Source organism: Tenrec ecaudatus, chromosome 16 (assembly GCF_050624435.1).
Source record: "Tenrec ecaudatus isolate mTenEca1 chromosome 16, mTenEca1.hap1, whole genome shotgun sequence".
NCBI lineage: Eukaryota > Metazoa > Chordata > Mammalia > Afrosoricida > Tenrecidae > Tenrec > Tenrec ecaudatus.
Genome location: NC_134545.1, coordinates 87,412,235 through 87,428,831, shown reverse-complemented (window position 1 = coordinate 87,428,831; position 16,597 = coordinate 87,412,235). Strand labels below are relative to the sequence as shown.

Sequence of the window (16,597 nt, the reverse complement as noted above, 5' to 3'; positions counted from 1 at the left end):
GCTCCTGGTCTTCTGGGTGGAAGGCCATCAGTCATGCGAGCTGTCTAGAGAGAGGTCCTCTTGGTTGTACTTTGGTAGGAAAATCATTTACTTCTCCATTTGCTCAGAGACTCAGCGAAGACTTACTTCACACCTCATTCTTTAGTTACTCACTTTCAGGCCCATTGCCTCACCTGAACCCTAGTGGTACAGGAAGTTGAGCATCACAGAGAGTAGGGGGTCTGCTCCCCGAAAGATTTCTACATGCCGGAGCAGCTCTCTTCTGTCCTGTAGGGTCGCTATGAGTCTGAATCGACTGGAAGGCAGTGGGTTTGTCATCTCAATGGCAGTATAAACAACTTTCAGGCCAGCTCCGTAACTCACTATGTGAATCTCATACTCCCAAGCAGGACACCTCCAGGAGAGACTGTGGCCTAGCTGATGGGAAGAAGACTAAATGACTACAGAGTCCGTCGCGCATGAGTGCGGGTGACATTTCCCCGGGCACAAGAAACCTGACAAGCAGCTGAAGGAGAAAGTGCTCCCAAGGTTTGATGCAGAGGCTGGGAAACCTCCTGGTGTCTAAAGAGTACATTTTGAATTCCTCACTTGAAGAATGTAAAGCCTTTCGGACATTTCAAAAGCAAAATTCCTTTCCTCACGGTAAGAGGGGTGGGGAGAGGGAAACACAAGGCCTTACCATGTCCCAGGGCAGCTTTCCTATTCTGGAGTAGAGGAGGAGGTTGTCTCCCGTTCAATGGATAATGCTGTTAGCAACACTTGAAAGTGGCCCTTTTTTGCATGAAGAATTATGACATTTAATAAAAGCTGGAAACACAGCCCAGGGCCTTTGCCACATTTTCTGGATCTTATGTACATCAAATATTGCCCCCACACCTTTTCAAGTAATGAAATCTCTCCTAAGTCTAAGATTTCACAGTTGAGAACACCAGAAGAAAACATTAAGATACTATGTCCTTCCCATAAATTGCAAGGAGCAAGGACACTCCTAGGACACACACAACCAGACTGCAAGGGAAATGGTGACTACAAGTGGTAAGACTAGGAGAGCGTGTCATACCAGATGCATACAGAAGAAATTCTTCCCTCATAGACCATCCAATCTCAGGCCACAGCCTGACTCCTGTACTCGCAGGCCATAGAGCGTGAGGCAAACAAGATGACCTGCTTCCAAAACACCCTGGTAAACACTGTAATCTCGACTATTAGGCTCTCTTAAAACATCACCTATACTAGACCAAACGTTCTGTGCCATTGAGTCAACTCTGATACATGGCAGCCCTACAGGACAAGGGAGCTCACCGTAGTTTCCAGGGCTGCAATCTTGATGGAAGTAGAGGCATGTAAGTGAACCATGCAGCAGCTAGCTGGTTGGTGGGTTTGAACCTCTGACTTACTAGTTCGATAGAGTTTAACTACTGTGCCACCAGGGTTCCTTAAGGCCAAACGAGCAACAGCTCCTCTGAAGCACAGATGAGAAGGCTTGGTATTTTAAGTGAGTGGGGGTGAAACAACTACAACAGAAGTCACCAAAAGGCTGACCCAATGTGAAGACTACATCACTGACTGTCTAGAAACGGCTGAGAAGCAACGGGCTTTATTATGTGCATGTTCACCAAAAAGAAAATACCATTAAGCAAACAACCACAGAAGATCCCTATGGGCTAAGGTCCACACGGAGAGGGAAGCACCAGAGCAGAACAAGTGGGCAGAGGGCAGCTCCTGTGCCTAAAGCTTAGGGAGGAAGAAGCTAACAGTGTTTTCCAGAAAGGACCACCCACATCACAGGAAGAAGGAAGCCACTGCTCCTGGGAGGGAGGGCGAAGCAGGTGCACTATCACCTGTTATCCACTGCACTACCTTGAGAGAATCAGAAGGACCCACACTTCTCCACAGTCTTTCCCCTGCCTCCACCGTGAGCAAAGATCCAAGCTCCGAGCACGTCTGCTCAGCTGCAGACCAAGAAGCTAGGGAGCAAGCAAGGCAGTTACGAAGAGCCCACCTTGCCCGTTAGTCAAGGCTAAGAAACTTCTTCCATGTCTATCTTAGCTGGCCCTTACATCTGCTGGTGATCCAGCTAGGCAGGTATTGCTGTCGCACTTGCCAAACAAGCATACTGAAGGTCGGACTGTGTAAAGCGCCTTCATGCCTTCCATGCAGTCTTGGTGAATGGCACCTGGGCAGAGCTGTTCCTCTGAGCCAGACTCCATCGGGGTTCCGGTTGGCTAGGCCTCGCCATGCAATTGCCTTGAGCCAGGATTTAAGTTCTCTGAGCCTTCCAGTTCTTCCACAGCTTTTCCCGGGGCCACTTCATTTCCTTGGGGTCTCCCAGTGGGTGTGTTCCATTCCACGGGAGTGTTCTGAGGAGTAGTACAAGTAAGAAGCCGGCTCCACCCAAAACCTGCTGCACTTCAAACAGCACAGGCTCCTTCTCACTAGCAACTCCGCACAGTAGCCTTCTCTCCAAGGCATCTTGCAACCTCTCAATTCTAAACTCCACCTCCCTCTCCCTCCGCAGTGCTGCTCTGGTGCCACGACACCCCAGTAAACTCAAAAACCGAACTCCCAGTCATCAAGTCGATATTGACTCATAAAGACCCTATAGGACAGGGCAGAATTGCCCCCTGGGAGTTTCTAAGACTGTAACTGATTATGGGAGTAGAAAGCCCATCTCTCTCCTAGAGGGGATTGGTGGTTTCAAACTGCTGACCTTCTGGATCACAGCCCAACTCGTCACCACTATGCCATCAAGGCTGCTGTGGCATCCTAGTAACATGCCTTAAAGGAAGGCATCGTCAGCCGGGTCTTGGGACAGAGATGCCTAGTTTGCGGCCCTAGAGAGCGGAAACAAGAAAATATGCGGATGGGGATCACAGCATTTTCCCGTAATTTTCTGAACATTTGTGCAATCTCAGGTAAGAGTAGGATTTTCCCCAAACTCCACTCTCTGCCTGCAATTGAGGGCAAAAAGTCAAAAGTTAATCTTTCACTTTACACACAGAAGAGGTCAGGAATGGATGCCGTGTGTCAAAGAAATTGGCAAAGGAAGTTTTGAGGGGGGCAAAAGGAGTCTGACAGGATTAAAACCATCAGTTGACCTATTCAAGTAAAAATGAGAAAACTGGAGCTCAAAGGGCACTTTTGACAGCTCATAAAATTGAGGGATTTTGTGGAGGCTAATTTTTATCCACACAGTGGAGCTCTGTGAGGTTTGGTTACCTAAGGAAACCGAGGAAGTGTGGTAACGCGCTGTGCTTTCTAAGAGTGTTCTACCCCTGGGTCTCTCAGCAGTTGTTGAGAACACACTGGAGCTTCAAAAGGAAGGTTTGTGGAAAATGGAATCAAAGACAATGGGCTTTTTCCATGAACTTTTACACTTATTTTTTTCCCCTGATGAACTTTTTGAAGCCCCCTTGCATCCACAGCTGGTGCATTGGGCATGTCGAACAGACTTCTTACTCCTATAGAATGACTTGGCAGGACTATGTAAATACGATGCTTGGGTCCTACACCAAGGGGATTGGACAATATGCTAATAATGAAAATAAGGTGCATGGTACCGTAATGGGGGATTGGACAGTTTTGCCATCTACTAGGCTTAAAAGAGGGTCAATCCCAGAGCAGAGAGGAGACCTCGTCACGACCAAGTTGAAGAGCATGGAACAGACGGCATCCTTTGGACCTGGGTTTCCTGAGCGGGGGGATTCCCAGATCCAGGAGACTCAGAGAGAGCAAGATGGCAAAAAGCGGTGGCAGAGAACAATGACAGCAGAGGTGGCAGAACCAGGAGACTGGTAAGACATGGCCTGGTGTGTGTGCCACCCCAGAGTGAGAAAGCTGAGCACTTTGGGGCAGAAGGAATGCGGGCAGTGTGGGGTACTTCCTGGCACTTGAGGGCAGTCAGCACCAATCCATGGAGCATAAGATCCCGGCCGGGGCTTCCAGAAAGTGGGGTGCCCTTTGGGCACTCAGTAAAGCTGAGTTGGTTAGAGTTTGCCTGAGCAGGGCAGAGGCTAGACCCAGGGGACAAAGGCCAGCAGAGTCCTGCCTGCAGCACAACTGAGAAGAGGCTATTCTGACGGGAGAATTGCATCCTGCATGTTCCTGAACCTGAATTATAAACTGCTATTTCCCTGATAAACTCCACTATTGCTCAGCACAGTCTGAGTTCTATGCGGCTATTGCAATGAATTCTTGAACCTGGCAGAGAAGCAGAAAATTCCATGGGAAGAACAAGTGATGTCAGAATTGGACAGAAGGTATGAAACTCAAGAGAACTGAAAACATATCCACACAAAAATGGGTATACCAATGTTTACAGCCATATTACTCCTAACAACCAAAAAGCAGAAACAGGGCAAATATTCATCAAGTCAGTGAGCAGATACATAAAAGGCAGTATGTTCATACAATGGGATATTACTTGGCCAAAAAAAGAACGAAGCATTGATGTATGCTACAACATGGGTGGGCCCTGGGAACGTGATGCCAAGTGAAAGATGCCATTCACATACGTGGTGTACGATTCTGTTTGTATGAACTGTCCAGAATGGACGCATGCACAGAAAAAGAATGCAGATTAGCAACACCAGAGACGAGGGTAGTGGAGAAAAGGGAGACTGAGCGACTGTTCTTGAGTCTGGGTTTCTTCTTGGGGTGATGAAAATGCTCTGGCTCCCAGTCAGCTGGTGAGGACGTACAACCTTGTGACTAAACAAGAGACTACCGAGCTGCACACTTGCAAATGGTGACTTACAACACGAGGATGGTGTGGAAAGCAAGCTTGGTTGATAAAATAAAGGACCTGTGAAAAAGAGCATGGGCTACAATGAGATGGAATGGACTCGAGCAGAGCCGCTCTGTAAAGCTGGCCCGGACCGGGCATGTTTCACTGTGGTGTACATGGTGTCCCTGTGGGTCTGAATTGACTGGATGGGACCTAGCGACAAAGCGGTTATATTTTAAAAAGGGAACCACACCCACCAATCTCGGAAGTCATTCCCACCTGTCTCAGTACAGGAAGTGCCAAGTGGAAGATGGGGACAGGAGTCAAGCTCCAGGGAGCCCCCTCATCTCCGTACAGGACACGATGTACTGAGAACAGACAGAGGTGGCTGCGGTTTAGCACTGTGGTCAGAACAGACGAGGACTCCCCATCTGAGACAAGGGTGCACTTCCTTCCAGGTGGAAGCCTCACTCTTCTCCCGCAAGAGTGCACCCTGAGACACAAACAAAACTAACAGGGCATACATAGTCCAATGGACCCACTCCAAAGATCCATCACTTCGCCCTTTATTATCCAAAAACAATAGCTGGAAAGCCACCTCTCAGCTGAAGGGCAAGGTTATGACACAGAGAGTCACATTCCTTTTGAACTGAGAGCTAACCAAAATATACTCCTAAATTTCTCCTCTAGAAGGTCTTGGGTCAGTCAGGAGGTATGGAAGCTGCTTCCCCAAAGTCCTGGTAATAATAAGAGATCACGATGAAGGCTGCCATTGACTCCACATTTTATCATGTGCCAGGCACAGTCCTAAAAGTTTATTAATTCACTTAACCCTCACAGTAATCCTACAAACTACGTGTCATCACAGGACACTATGTCACTCAGCTCTCACCAAGAGGTCCGTGATTCAAACCCACTAGTCACTCCCTGGGAGAGAGCTCTGGCTGTTTGCGGCCACAAACAGGGCAGCCTTAGAAACCCTAGGGGGCAGCTCGCCTGTGTCTTGGGGTCACTATGAGTCAGAATCTACTTGAGGGCATTGACTTTTAGAGCTTTTTAAAATTCCTCAAGAAACTGGATTAACTTACGAAACCCACTGCCATCAATTCTGGCTCACAGTGACACTCTATAAGATTTCCTAGACAATATATCTTTGGCCAGGCAGCTTACTTGACAGAGCGGGTGGTGGGTTTGGGGCTGTTAGCCTGTGGTTAGCAGTCCAATGTCTAATAATCATTAAAGCAACTAACTAGCACAAGGTTCTATGAAGTAAATGTGGGAGTCAAACTTGGGCAGTCTGCTTAGAGGCTACACCCCTAACTGCTGTGCTTTGTTACTTCCAACTTCCCCTGATTCTGGAAGGACTACTGCAGAAGTTCAGTCACAGAACGAGACCTGCACCCCAAGCACAGCAACTTCCCCTAATTCTGGAAGGACTACTGCAGAAGGTCAGTCACAGAACGAGACCTGCGCCCCAAGTACAGCAACTGGCCAGCAGCTTGCTCACGGCCACCTGCCCAACACCTTCCAAAGGGCTGCAAACCACTTCCTTTATCCCAGGAGCAGGCATTCCGCTCCTTCTCCAGCCACAGGCTCTGTGCCCTATGGGGGTACCGGGCTCCACAGCAGAGAGCTACCCAGTTTGCCATGGGGAGGCTGAAAATGAAGCAAGCTAGAAACCGTAAGCCTTTGAGAACGAGAAGGCCCGTGTTAAAGAATCGGCAGGCATCACCGTTAGAGGGTGTCAGAGAGAAAAGGTGCCATAGTGGCACAGTGGTTATGCTGCTAATGGCAAGGTTAGCACTTCAAAACCACCCGCAGCGCCATGGGAGAAAGATGAGGCTTTCTACTCCTACAGAATTACAGCCTCAGAAAGTCACGGAAGCAGTTCTTCCCTGCCTTGTAAGGTAACCGAGAGACGGAATCATCTCAATGGCAGCGAGCTTGGTTTGGGTAGGAGAAAAAAGGCGCCCTGGTGGCAGAGTGCTTAAGTACTCTGCTTTGAACAGAAAGGCTGGCAGCTCGAACTCACCAGCCGCTCTGCTCTACAGAGAAAGATGTGCAAGCCTGTTTCCATAAAGCAGTACTGCCTAAAGAGCCAGTTCTGTCCTGCCTGCAGGAGGGCTAGTATGAATGGGATCTGAAGCAGTGGCTTTGGTTTCGGTGGATGGGGGAACACAAGTTGCTTGGTGGTGGGGATGAGCCCCAGAACACCCTCTTGATGAAATGGAAGCTTTAAATGTGCCTACCCTCAACGCCCCCATGCCTAGAAATCCAGTACACATAACTGCACACAGCACCACACTCACCACAGCACACGGAGGAAAAACACACACCCGGAACACCCTAAGTCCAGCGAAGAAGCAGTGGTTACACAATTCACAGTAAAAAGCAATACCATCCAGGGAGGCCGGAGAGAACAATTTTCTTTCTTTTTTAATCAGAGATGTAGATACCAATAGAGGAAGAAGTCTACAATAACATCGTTGGGGCTAAACTAAAAAACAAAGGGAGGGGGAAAAATGAGGAGCTGATGCCAGGGGCTTAGGTGGAGAGCAAATGTTTTGAGAACGATGAGGGTAACACATATACAGATGTGCTTTATACAATTGATGTATGCATGGATTGTGATAAGAGTTGTACGAGCGCCCAATAAAATGATTAAAAACAAAATAAAAATCACATGTTGTAAGATACAACATATGTTATCTTTTTTATTTTAAAAAACAAATGAAATAAGTGATCTGTGTATGTGTGTACATCTACATATTTAAGGGGGCTTTCAACGAGTTTGTAGAAAGATTCCATTATTTTTACATCCCATTTTTCCATGAGCTTTTGGAAGCCCTTTTGTATAGACACACACACAACCCACACACGGCATAAACAGAAAAAAACACCAAAAACATATGCCAAACCACAGGATTTTCCCTTTTCACTCTAAGCATTTTTAGATTTCTGTTATTATTTGTCATGGTTACGAGCACGTTATTTTTGTGTAATTAAAGCGTGCTGTAAAACGGTCACAGGTGTCTTAGGGCTGGAGGAAAAGCTGCCATCGGCTCTAAGGAGGACAGGGAGAGGATCTTGGGCCATCCTCACACTGGTACAACTTCTCTGCTCCCCACCGGGCAAACTCGGAGAGGGGATCTGCAGATTCAAAGACTACGGGTTAAGTTAAACAAAGACGGACCCCGGATGAATCCTCACACTTTTCAACTCAAAGCCCACTTCTGAGCTCAATGCTCTAACACGCCAGGGCAGAGCACAATACAGACTTCTTCCAAAACAACCTCTGAGAGAAAAACAGTGAGAGTCAATCAACAGACAGACTGCTTAGTGGGGTGGGGGGTGGGGGTTGTTGTGCCTGTGTTTGGTTGATGTTTAATACAAATGGAGTGAGCAGTCAGGTGGAAATTTAGACGGAAAGATAAATTAGGAAATGGTAAACCAAAAAAAGCAGCACATAGAATTCTGGAAAACACGCATATTTTCTCTGTGAACACACGCCTCTGGTCTGGCAAGGCATGTAGTAATAAAATGGAGTTACAACACAAGATTAGTCTTGCTTGATATTTAAAAACCAAGAGAGACTTGTTTTTATAACTCTTCGCCCTGGAACCCACCCTTCTAAAGCCAACCTACTTCCTGCAATGTTCTGACATTCATTTTTAACCTCTCCCCAATCAAATCATGTTTTAAAACACGGTGTCTGAGATCTTGTATCAAACCATAGCCTTGGTCCAATGTGGGCAGGATGGCACCAGAAACGGAAGACACACCCAATTAGTCTGTTTTCCCACAGAAGGGATTGTGGTAAGAAGAAAGCCAAAAGTAAATAGAGTAGAGCCGTGGGAACGTGCGGCGTATGCGGGAATATCCCAGAAGCCCTGTCTGGGCAAGGAGGGTGGCGATCCCCAAGTCCGAGAGAAAGACCCACTTTCCTTCCCGCATTAGGACAACCCAGGGTTGGATTAACAAGCCGCAGAATTCACTCAGGGCGGGGGGTGGGTAGATGTTTCCCCTTTCCTGACCTCCCAGGTCCCAAAGTTCTCCGTTTATTTGTATTTCGGTGCTGGTTTCCACGGCACACTCAGTTCTTAGGCCAGACTTTGCTCCACCTAGTGGAACTGCAGAGGATGACCCAAAACGCAGGTGGCCACAAGCCAGACCCCAGACTCTGTTATATGTTACCTGGTAGACAGAGGTTGCTGAGATCTCCCACCATTGTCCTGTCACACAATGGCTGCTCTTACTGGTGGTGCAGTTAATGAACCCACATCACTACACCACTGGGATGTGGATGGTCCTTCAATGTGAATCTGAGCAGAGGAAAGCAAGAAAGGACGAGGTCCTCTTAGGGAAATGGACAGCTGACAGTCAATAGTCAACTGGAATCTCCAGACATCCATCCACAGGATCCATAAGGCATTGCCTATGAGTGCCGAACACCTATGGAATAAACTGCATCCAGGGGGTCTGAAAAAGAGTCCAGGGTCCTCCTCTTCCCTTGTGGCAGACCCTGAGAACACACCTCATGGTCTTCGAAAGCTAAGTGTGCGTGAGAACAAACCACCGCTCATGGGGCCAACATGAAAATGAAGCCAAGGCTTGGAACAGGAAAGGGAAAAAGTTCTAAGAAGATGACTCAGTTCAAACTGGTTATGGGACCACGGAGGACACTGAGATGAGAAAGGAATTGGCCCTCATCAGGCTTTCACTGAGGGGAAAACAAAACAACAAATCTTATTCTTAAAATGAAGCTCCAAGGGTGAGCCAAAGCAAGAGGAAAGAAAGTTCAAGACTGGGTAAATAAATAAGGGAGGATCGTCTGCTTACTGAACCATGCACCAAAAAAAAAAAAAAAAAAGTGTTTTCCCAATGTTTGCTATTGGCTGACGAAATAGAACCGACTGGACACACCTCAGCAAATCTGAACATAATCAAGACCCGGCCTGCCGCAGGGGCTTTGAGACTGTCCCACCTGACACTTGTGGACAGAGAGGTGGTTTCATGCACGTCCCAGGCCATGTTCTCCTCTCACAGGAGGCTGACCTCAAACTCTGTGGTCCTGAGTAAGAGCTCCTGCGGGAAGGGATCTCTGGACACTGCAAAAGGTTTGTGCTCGACTACTGACCTAAAGGTTGGCAGTTCAAACCCAACCAGAAGCCTAGCAACGTGTTTCCACCGAGCCGACCGGTGAAAATCCCTAGGAAATGGTTTTACTCAGTCAGAAGTGACTTGCTGGCAACAGCCTTGGTTGTATATTTTTAAAGTTTAAGATAGCAGGCACCTCTGAACCAGGTTTTCTCAGCACTGCCGACATGGGGGCTGGACAATTCTGTGCTATAGGGGGTGGGGTGGGGGGTGATGTGCGCACTGTAGGCGGTTAAACAGCATCCCTGGAGTCCACCCAGTGGATGCCAGGAGCATCTCAAAAAGGTCTCCAGACGCAGGTAAATGTCCTCAGGGGTAAAAATGAACTCCGTGCAGTGACGTCCACTTCATACAATCCTATAGCACAGAGTAAATGGGTTCAGTAGGGTTTCTAAGGTTGTAAATCTTGATGGGTCACACTGCCACATCTTTCTTTCACCTGGGGAGTGGTGGTTGGGCTCGAACCAACAACCTTTCGGCTGACAGCTGAGTGCTTTAACAACTACCCCACCCAGAGTCCCTCCCGACAACCCTTTAAGGTACTACTAGTATTCCTATTTGGGAGACAAAGGGAACAAAGCACAAAGAGGTTAAGGAATTTGCTCAAGGAAAGTAAGTAGAGGAGCTTGGCTTAGCACTTAACTATGACCCGGAGCCCATCACTGCACCACTCAGCTAGACTGCACCTGAGGCCTACAGCTGGAAAGCTTTTAGATTTGCCTTGTCCACACTCAGCTATTCGTTACATGTAGCTATTTGCTTTCAATTAAAATTAAATATGCCTCAAAAAGGCTAGAGTTACCGTACCCAGCAATATCACTGCCAGGTATCTAGGCGAGAGAGATGGGCACGTTTATCCACACAAAAACGTGTACACCGGTGTTCACAACGGCATTATTCACAATAGCTACAAAGAGGGAAGAGCCCAGGCATCCACCAATGAAAGAACGGATAACTGAAACACAGTGCATCCAAACAACAAGCTGTTGTTGTTAGTTGTGGTTGTGTTGGTGGAAACCCAATAAAAGGCTGTGTACCACTCTGTCCTCTCCACGTTCTTCAGTAAGTCTGAGTCCCTTGTTCAGGTTACCATGGACAGTCCACCTCCTGGAGGGTGGTTCCCTCATTCTGGCTAACCCTCTACTTTCCCAGACATACCTTTTTCTAGCAATAGGTCTTCCCTGACGGAGTCCCCGAAGTAAGTGTGACCAAGTCTCGTGCTCCTCACTTCCAGGGTGCATTTGCATCATCTTTCTTCTAAGAAATAACGCTATTCATTTCCCTCCGTTTCAGCCCATTTACAGTCCTACAAATTACAAATCTGCATAGATATGCCCCACAGGATTAGCAGTTAGTATTGCGGTTATATACAATAGCGGTCCCAGGGCCTAGCAACATCCTGCTGCAAAGAGTGACATTTCAGCAAGAGTCTGCTGAAGGACTGACAGAAACTGAAGGTGACTTTAGACAAATGCTCTCTAAGAAAATAAAGGATTCGGATCTGGAAGTCTCCTGTACCCCATCCTACAAGAAATGGGGGTGACTGTACTGAAAATGTCACTTACAAGAAACAGGAGTAGCTCATCACCAACAACAAAAAACATTTTTCCCGCCAAAAGACACCCAAAGCAAACAATCGACTTGGTTTCCCGACAGTATCCAATCCAACCCTCACCTCCTTCAACCATCTGTCCAGATCACTTATATCCAAAGGACCTATAATAGGTTCTTTCAAACCTCTTCTCCCTGAGGTGTCCCCTGGTTCCCCAAAGGGTGTGAATTCCCTCCCCCTGCAGCGAGTGATGAACCAATTTACTCAACTGGGAAGAAAAGAGACAGAGTTGCACAGGGCTCCTAGGCAGAAAATGGGGGAGCAAAGGTAGGAAGCAGCAAGCAGTACCTACTGAGGGGTGTGGTGCAAAACCACGCGAAGCAGTTGGGGCTCCATCCAACTCAAAGTTTGAAGTTTGGGGGAAAAAAGATAAGGGCTGTGTTTCTGAAGATTTGTGCCATCTTATGAAAAAAGACAATTCCATTCAAACTTTGATCCCTGAGTAGGGCAAATGTGTTCAGTTGCTACCTGAAAGATGGAAGTCTTGTTCATCCAGAAGAATCTCCAAAGAAAAGATCTGGCAGCCTAGTTCCAAATTATCAGCTGTTGAAAAGCCAAGGGAAGCCAAATGCCACACACACACACACACACACACACACACACACAGCTGTTTGTTTTCCTGGGTTAAATTAGCACTTTATTTTAAACAAAACAGTTACACTCTGTGGTGAATGTGAAGGAACAATTATGAAGAAATTTGGTGTATGTGGATCATAATTTACTTGGAAGAGACAAATGTCAAGGCCTCACTTTTTGAAGATGCCACCGTGCGTTACTGATTCCAGAAATCATATCTGTGAGTCGCAGTGACCTTCTAAAAAACAAACAAAACCTCAAAGACTAACACGCTGGCATCAAGCCAATTCCGACCCAGGTACTCTATGCAGGGTTTCTGAGACTATAGATCTTCATGGGGACAGTCAGTCTCATCTTTCTCCTGCAGAGCAGCTGGTAGGTTTGAACCACCCACCTTGTGGTTAGGAGCTCAATGCCTAGGCCACAGCACCACGAGGGCAGCAACCTGTAGGAGAGATTAAGTCTAAATTCCTGATCCCAGAATGAGCTGGACCTGGATAATGAGAAATGGCTGTTCCGGTGGAGAAGTGGCCACGGACAAAACAAGCCGTCTATTGTCACCTATTTCTGAAACCAAGTGTGTAGCTAAAGGGCAATTGTACTGGACAAGGCCATTTCAGGAAGCAAATGCACTGAGGCATTCTGGCCATTTTTTGACACTGGAATGAGCTACCTCAGGGGTAACTGGAAGCCACTTGTTGAAATAAGGGCAGTGAATAACTGAAGTACATCCTATACCAAAATCGTTCCTAGCGTTTGTTTTTTTGGAGTGTGTGTGTCTATGTACATGTGTATGTGCTTACTGATTTCCACAAGCCAAAAACCAACTAAATCGTGAATGCTTTGGAGTTAATAATTATGTAGTAACTTTCATTCCAAAGGTTAAAATTCAAAACACAAAACTCACCACAGATATCCAGTACATCCTGAAGAGAGCCAGGGATAGGGGTAGATGGAGGGATCAAGGTTGGGGGACACACAGGGGGGCCAAGAAGAAGGAGACTTAATACAAGCACTTTCTCTCTGCTACAAGAACCGTAACCACATAACAGCTGTTGGTCAATGCTATCCATCCAACTGGAACAAAGTACAAAAGCCAATTTGTCCCCCCAAAAGTACTGGAAGCGCCAGAGAGAAAGCAGCCCAAGGCTGACAAACTACAGTGAGGGCGTTGGCGGGTGGGGATCTCCTTCCACAGCCCCTCACCACCTCCCAGGCCTCCACATTCCAGCCGGATCATGTTCATGCTTCCTCCTGCTGAAGAAGTGGGTCGGCTGCCCATCATTAACTCTGAGCCGCACTGAAGCTCTCCATCCGGGTACAGCAATCCATTGGCCCAGCCCACACGCGCGCATGCGCGTACACCACTACCACCACCACCCCACTCTACTTCCAGCTGCCTTGCAAAACCAGAAACACATTCCTACATCAACTGCCCTAACAACAGTATCCACTGGCTATTGGGGACCCAGATCTTTTAGAGGAATTTACAAAAATAAAGCATTGCAAGAGAAAAGTATCAGCTCAGGTCTGCTCAGAAGTACTTGAGAGAAAAAACCTGGTGCTCTACTTCCAAAACCATCAGCCCCTGAAAAGTTTGTGGGGCACAGTTCCTTCCTATCTGGCACCATGAAGACACTGGTCAACTCAAAGGCAACTAGTGAGCAGGAATCAACTCAAAGGCAACTAGTTTGGTTTATTGCTAAGATTTGTATTCCAGTCTATTACGTTCTACTACTATCCTGAACTTGGCCAGTGCTGAGAGTTATAACTTTTCTAATAGAAAAAGAAAATGGATTTTTCCTTCCAGTTTATGATTTTAACTAGGAAAACAAAGGACCTCCCCAACAAAAGTCGCAACTAAAGGATCACGGCCCTAGGAAAAGGGAATTTATGGGGCCAGAAAATGTAGTCCTTCCACATGTTATTTCTAAATAGATATAGATTCTGAGGGAGAAAATTGATATTTCCTATAGAGGCTGCTCCCCGGGGACACACACATGGTGGTATATCCATGCAATGGAATATTACTCAGGCATCTGAATGAAGGATGTGGATGTGACCATGTGGATGAACTTCTGAAACTGTATGTTACTTGCGAAAGCCCTACACAGAAGCTCACAGACCACAGGATCCCATTTAGAAGACATTAGCAGAATAGGTCAACCCACAGAGAAAGACATTGGTGGCTGCTGGAGGTTGGCATAGGTAGATGGACGTGGAGATTAACTACATAATGGGTACAGATTTTTTGGGAGGGACGGGAGAATGAAAATGTTTGACATTAGATAGAGGTGGAGGTTGTACCACACTGTGAAAGTCCTAAATGCCACTGCATTACACACTTTAAAAGAGTTTGCATTATGTTATGAGGATTTCACCTCATTAAAAGAGTGAGAGAGGGATACTAATGGACAAAGCAGGATGCGCTTATGAAAAGACAGCCCAAAAACTCATGAGGAAAGTCTCCTTGGCCTGGCACTCTGCTTCTATCTTGGTCACCCCATTGGGTTTAAGCACTAACTGCCCAGATTCTGCCGCTCTGCTCGGTGTGTATGGCTTTCCGAAAAGGCAGGAAAGGGGGCAGAGAGTGAAGAAAACAGACCGGTAGAGCCTTGCCAAATGCAAGGGAAGGAGGGGTGATTCCCACTTACTGCACCCCACCCAACTTGGCACGAGGAGCAAACGCTCCCATTAGGGTTTCGAAATGCCAGCCGGTGCTAGAATCAGCACAAGCCAGCTCTTGGGCTTGGGTAAAAAGCAAGCCACCCAGCAAGAAAAGCTGGGGTGCTCCGTGGGCTGCCCTATTTGGCATCAGCACCATCGTTTGCTCCAAAAGCTCTGGGCTGGCCCAGATCTGCCGCAGAGACTTGGTCTCCCAAACCAGTCTGCCTAACAGCAAGAGCTTGTTCCAGTTCTCGGGTGACCTTCCTCCTGAGGGGCTCCAGTCTATCACATTCCACCTGTCTTCCAAGAGTCCTGCCTTCCAACCACCAAGAGCGCCTGGCTTCACCCATTAAAAATGGAGCTCAGATGCCCTCAGAACTTTACCCCGTGCAGCTTGAAATAAATACCCTGGCACCTCTCCTCCCCGAGTCCAGCCCCAAACTTTCTATGCCTCCCTACATAGAGACAGGCATGTGGCATCGCTGTCTCACAGACCTGCCCCACAGGGGGGCACGAAGGCGCCCCACATGCCCCTGCACACCACCACTGTGCAGTCACAGTCACCCCAGCCCACCTGGCCTAACTGTCGTCGAAAAGACCCCTCGTTCGCTTGGCACCATGCCTCTTCAACCCCCTGACACCAAACGCGCCACAGATGGCCCAGCAGATAAACAACGGCGCCCCTTTAGGTGCCCCCGTCCCCCAACGCCAGGCATGAGCCCCCTTCTTGAGACCCTTCCACTCTTGGCGACGACATTCCTTCAGACCCCCTCAAGCCTGGTGGCGACGCCTTCTCCGGCCCTCCCCAGTCAGGCCTCGACGACCCCCGAGCCCAAAGCTGGGCACGGACGCCCCCTCCCCCTTACCTGTGGGGGCTCAGCCCTGGCTGACAGGGGGCTGGGCAGCGCCTGGAGGAGCAGGAGCGCCATGCCTCCCAGGAGCCTTCTCCTCTCCATCCCCCTCCTGCTCCTGCTCCTCCGCCACGGCGCCGCCACCACCCTCCTCCTCCTCCCTCTCCTCTTCCCTCTTCTTCCTTCTTCCAGTCTTTTCCTGTTTCACTCTCCCCTCCCGCTTCCGGCTCGGCTCCACCCCGCCCCACCTAAAAACCCTCCCAGACACAGGGGCGGAGCTCCAGTTCCAGCGCTTCATTGGCTCCTGCTCTTTGTCTATTGGTCAAAATAACTGTCAATCAAAGCGAAGTCCACCTATGAAGACAGACGACTAGAGCGACCCAGCCAATGAAAAGTAGAAGGAAGCCAGGCCGTCTTGAGTGTTGCAAGGCCCTATAAAAGGTGACCCGTTTCGCAGAGAGTGGCGGAAATAACTCATTTCAGAAGGCGTGGTCGCCCAGAAGGTGCAGGGGAAAGCTGAATTCTGATGCAGCCATATTGAGCGTGGCGGAAGTATTAGGTCACAGGGCAGCCAAGAAGACGAGAGTGGTATGGTATTTCCCAGGCGTGTTGGAAAGTTATTTCCAGAAGGTAATCGAATGTGCTTAGAAAACAGTTGCAATTTAAAGTCTTAGGGTTGCTTTTTTTTTTTTTGTCTTGAAGCACAGCTTCAGTAGGGTCTCTTTCGTTGTCCCAAACTGACCAAGAAGCAGCAGTTCAGGGGTCCTTTTGAAGTCCTTTACCCAAGACCCAGTCCTTTGTCACAAGTTACAGAGACAAAATTCTATGACTCAATCTTAACATCAATAACCCAGTTGATATCAATTATTAGTGACACGATGGTTTTCCAAATAGATTGTGCCATTTAGGGTTTTCAATGGCTGGTTCTTTGAAGATGCAGCACCAGACCTTTCTATGACCTGAACCCCCAACCTTTCGATTAGCAGCTGACTGTCAACAGCCCCAAAG

The 16,597-nt window shown here is 48.0% G+C and overlaps 1 protein-coding gene across 1 annotated transcript in view; it reads right to left on the bottom strand.

The window, feature by feature from the left end:
- WBP1L (WW domain binding protein 1 like) overlaps nt 1-15,798 on the bottom strand; it is a 59,654-nt gene extending 43,856 nt beyond the window's left edge. The window contains exon 1 of the mRNA XM_075534930.1: nt 15,605-15,798. Within this exon, the coding sequence (XP_075391045.1) occupies nt 15,605-15,694 (90 nt within the window). The 5' untranslated portion in view covers nt 15,695-15,798. The remainder of the gene's footprint in view (nt 1-15,604) is intronic.
- Between the last annotated feature and the right edge of the window lie 799 nt (nt 15,799-16,597).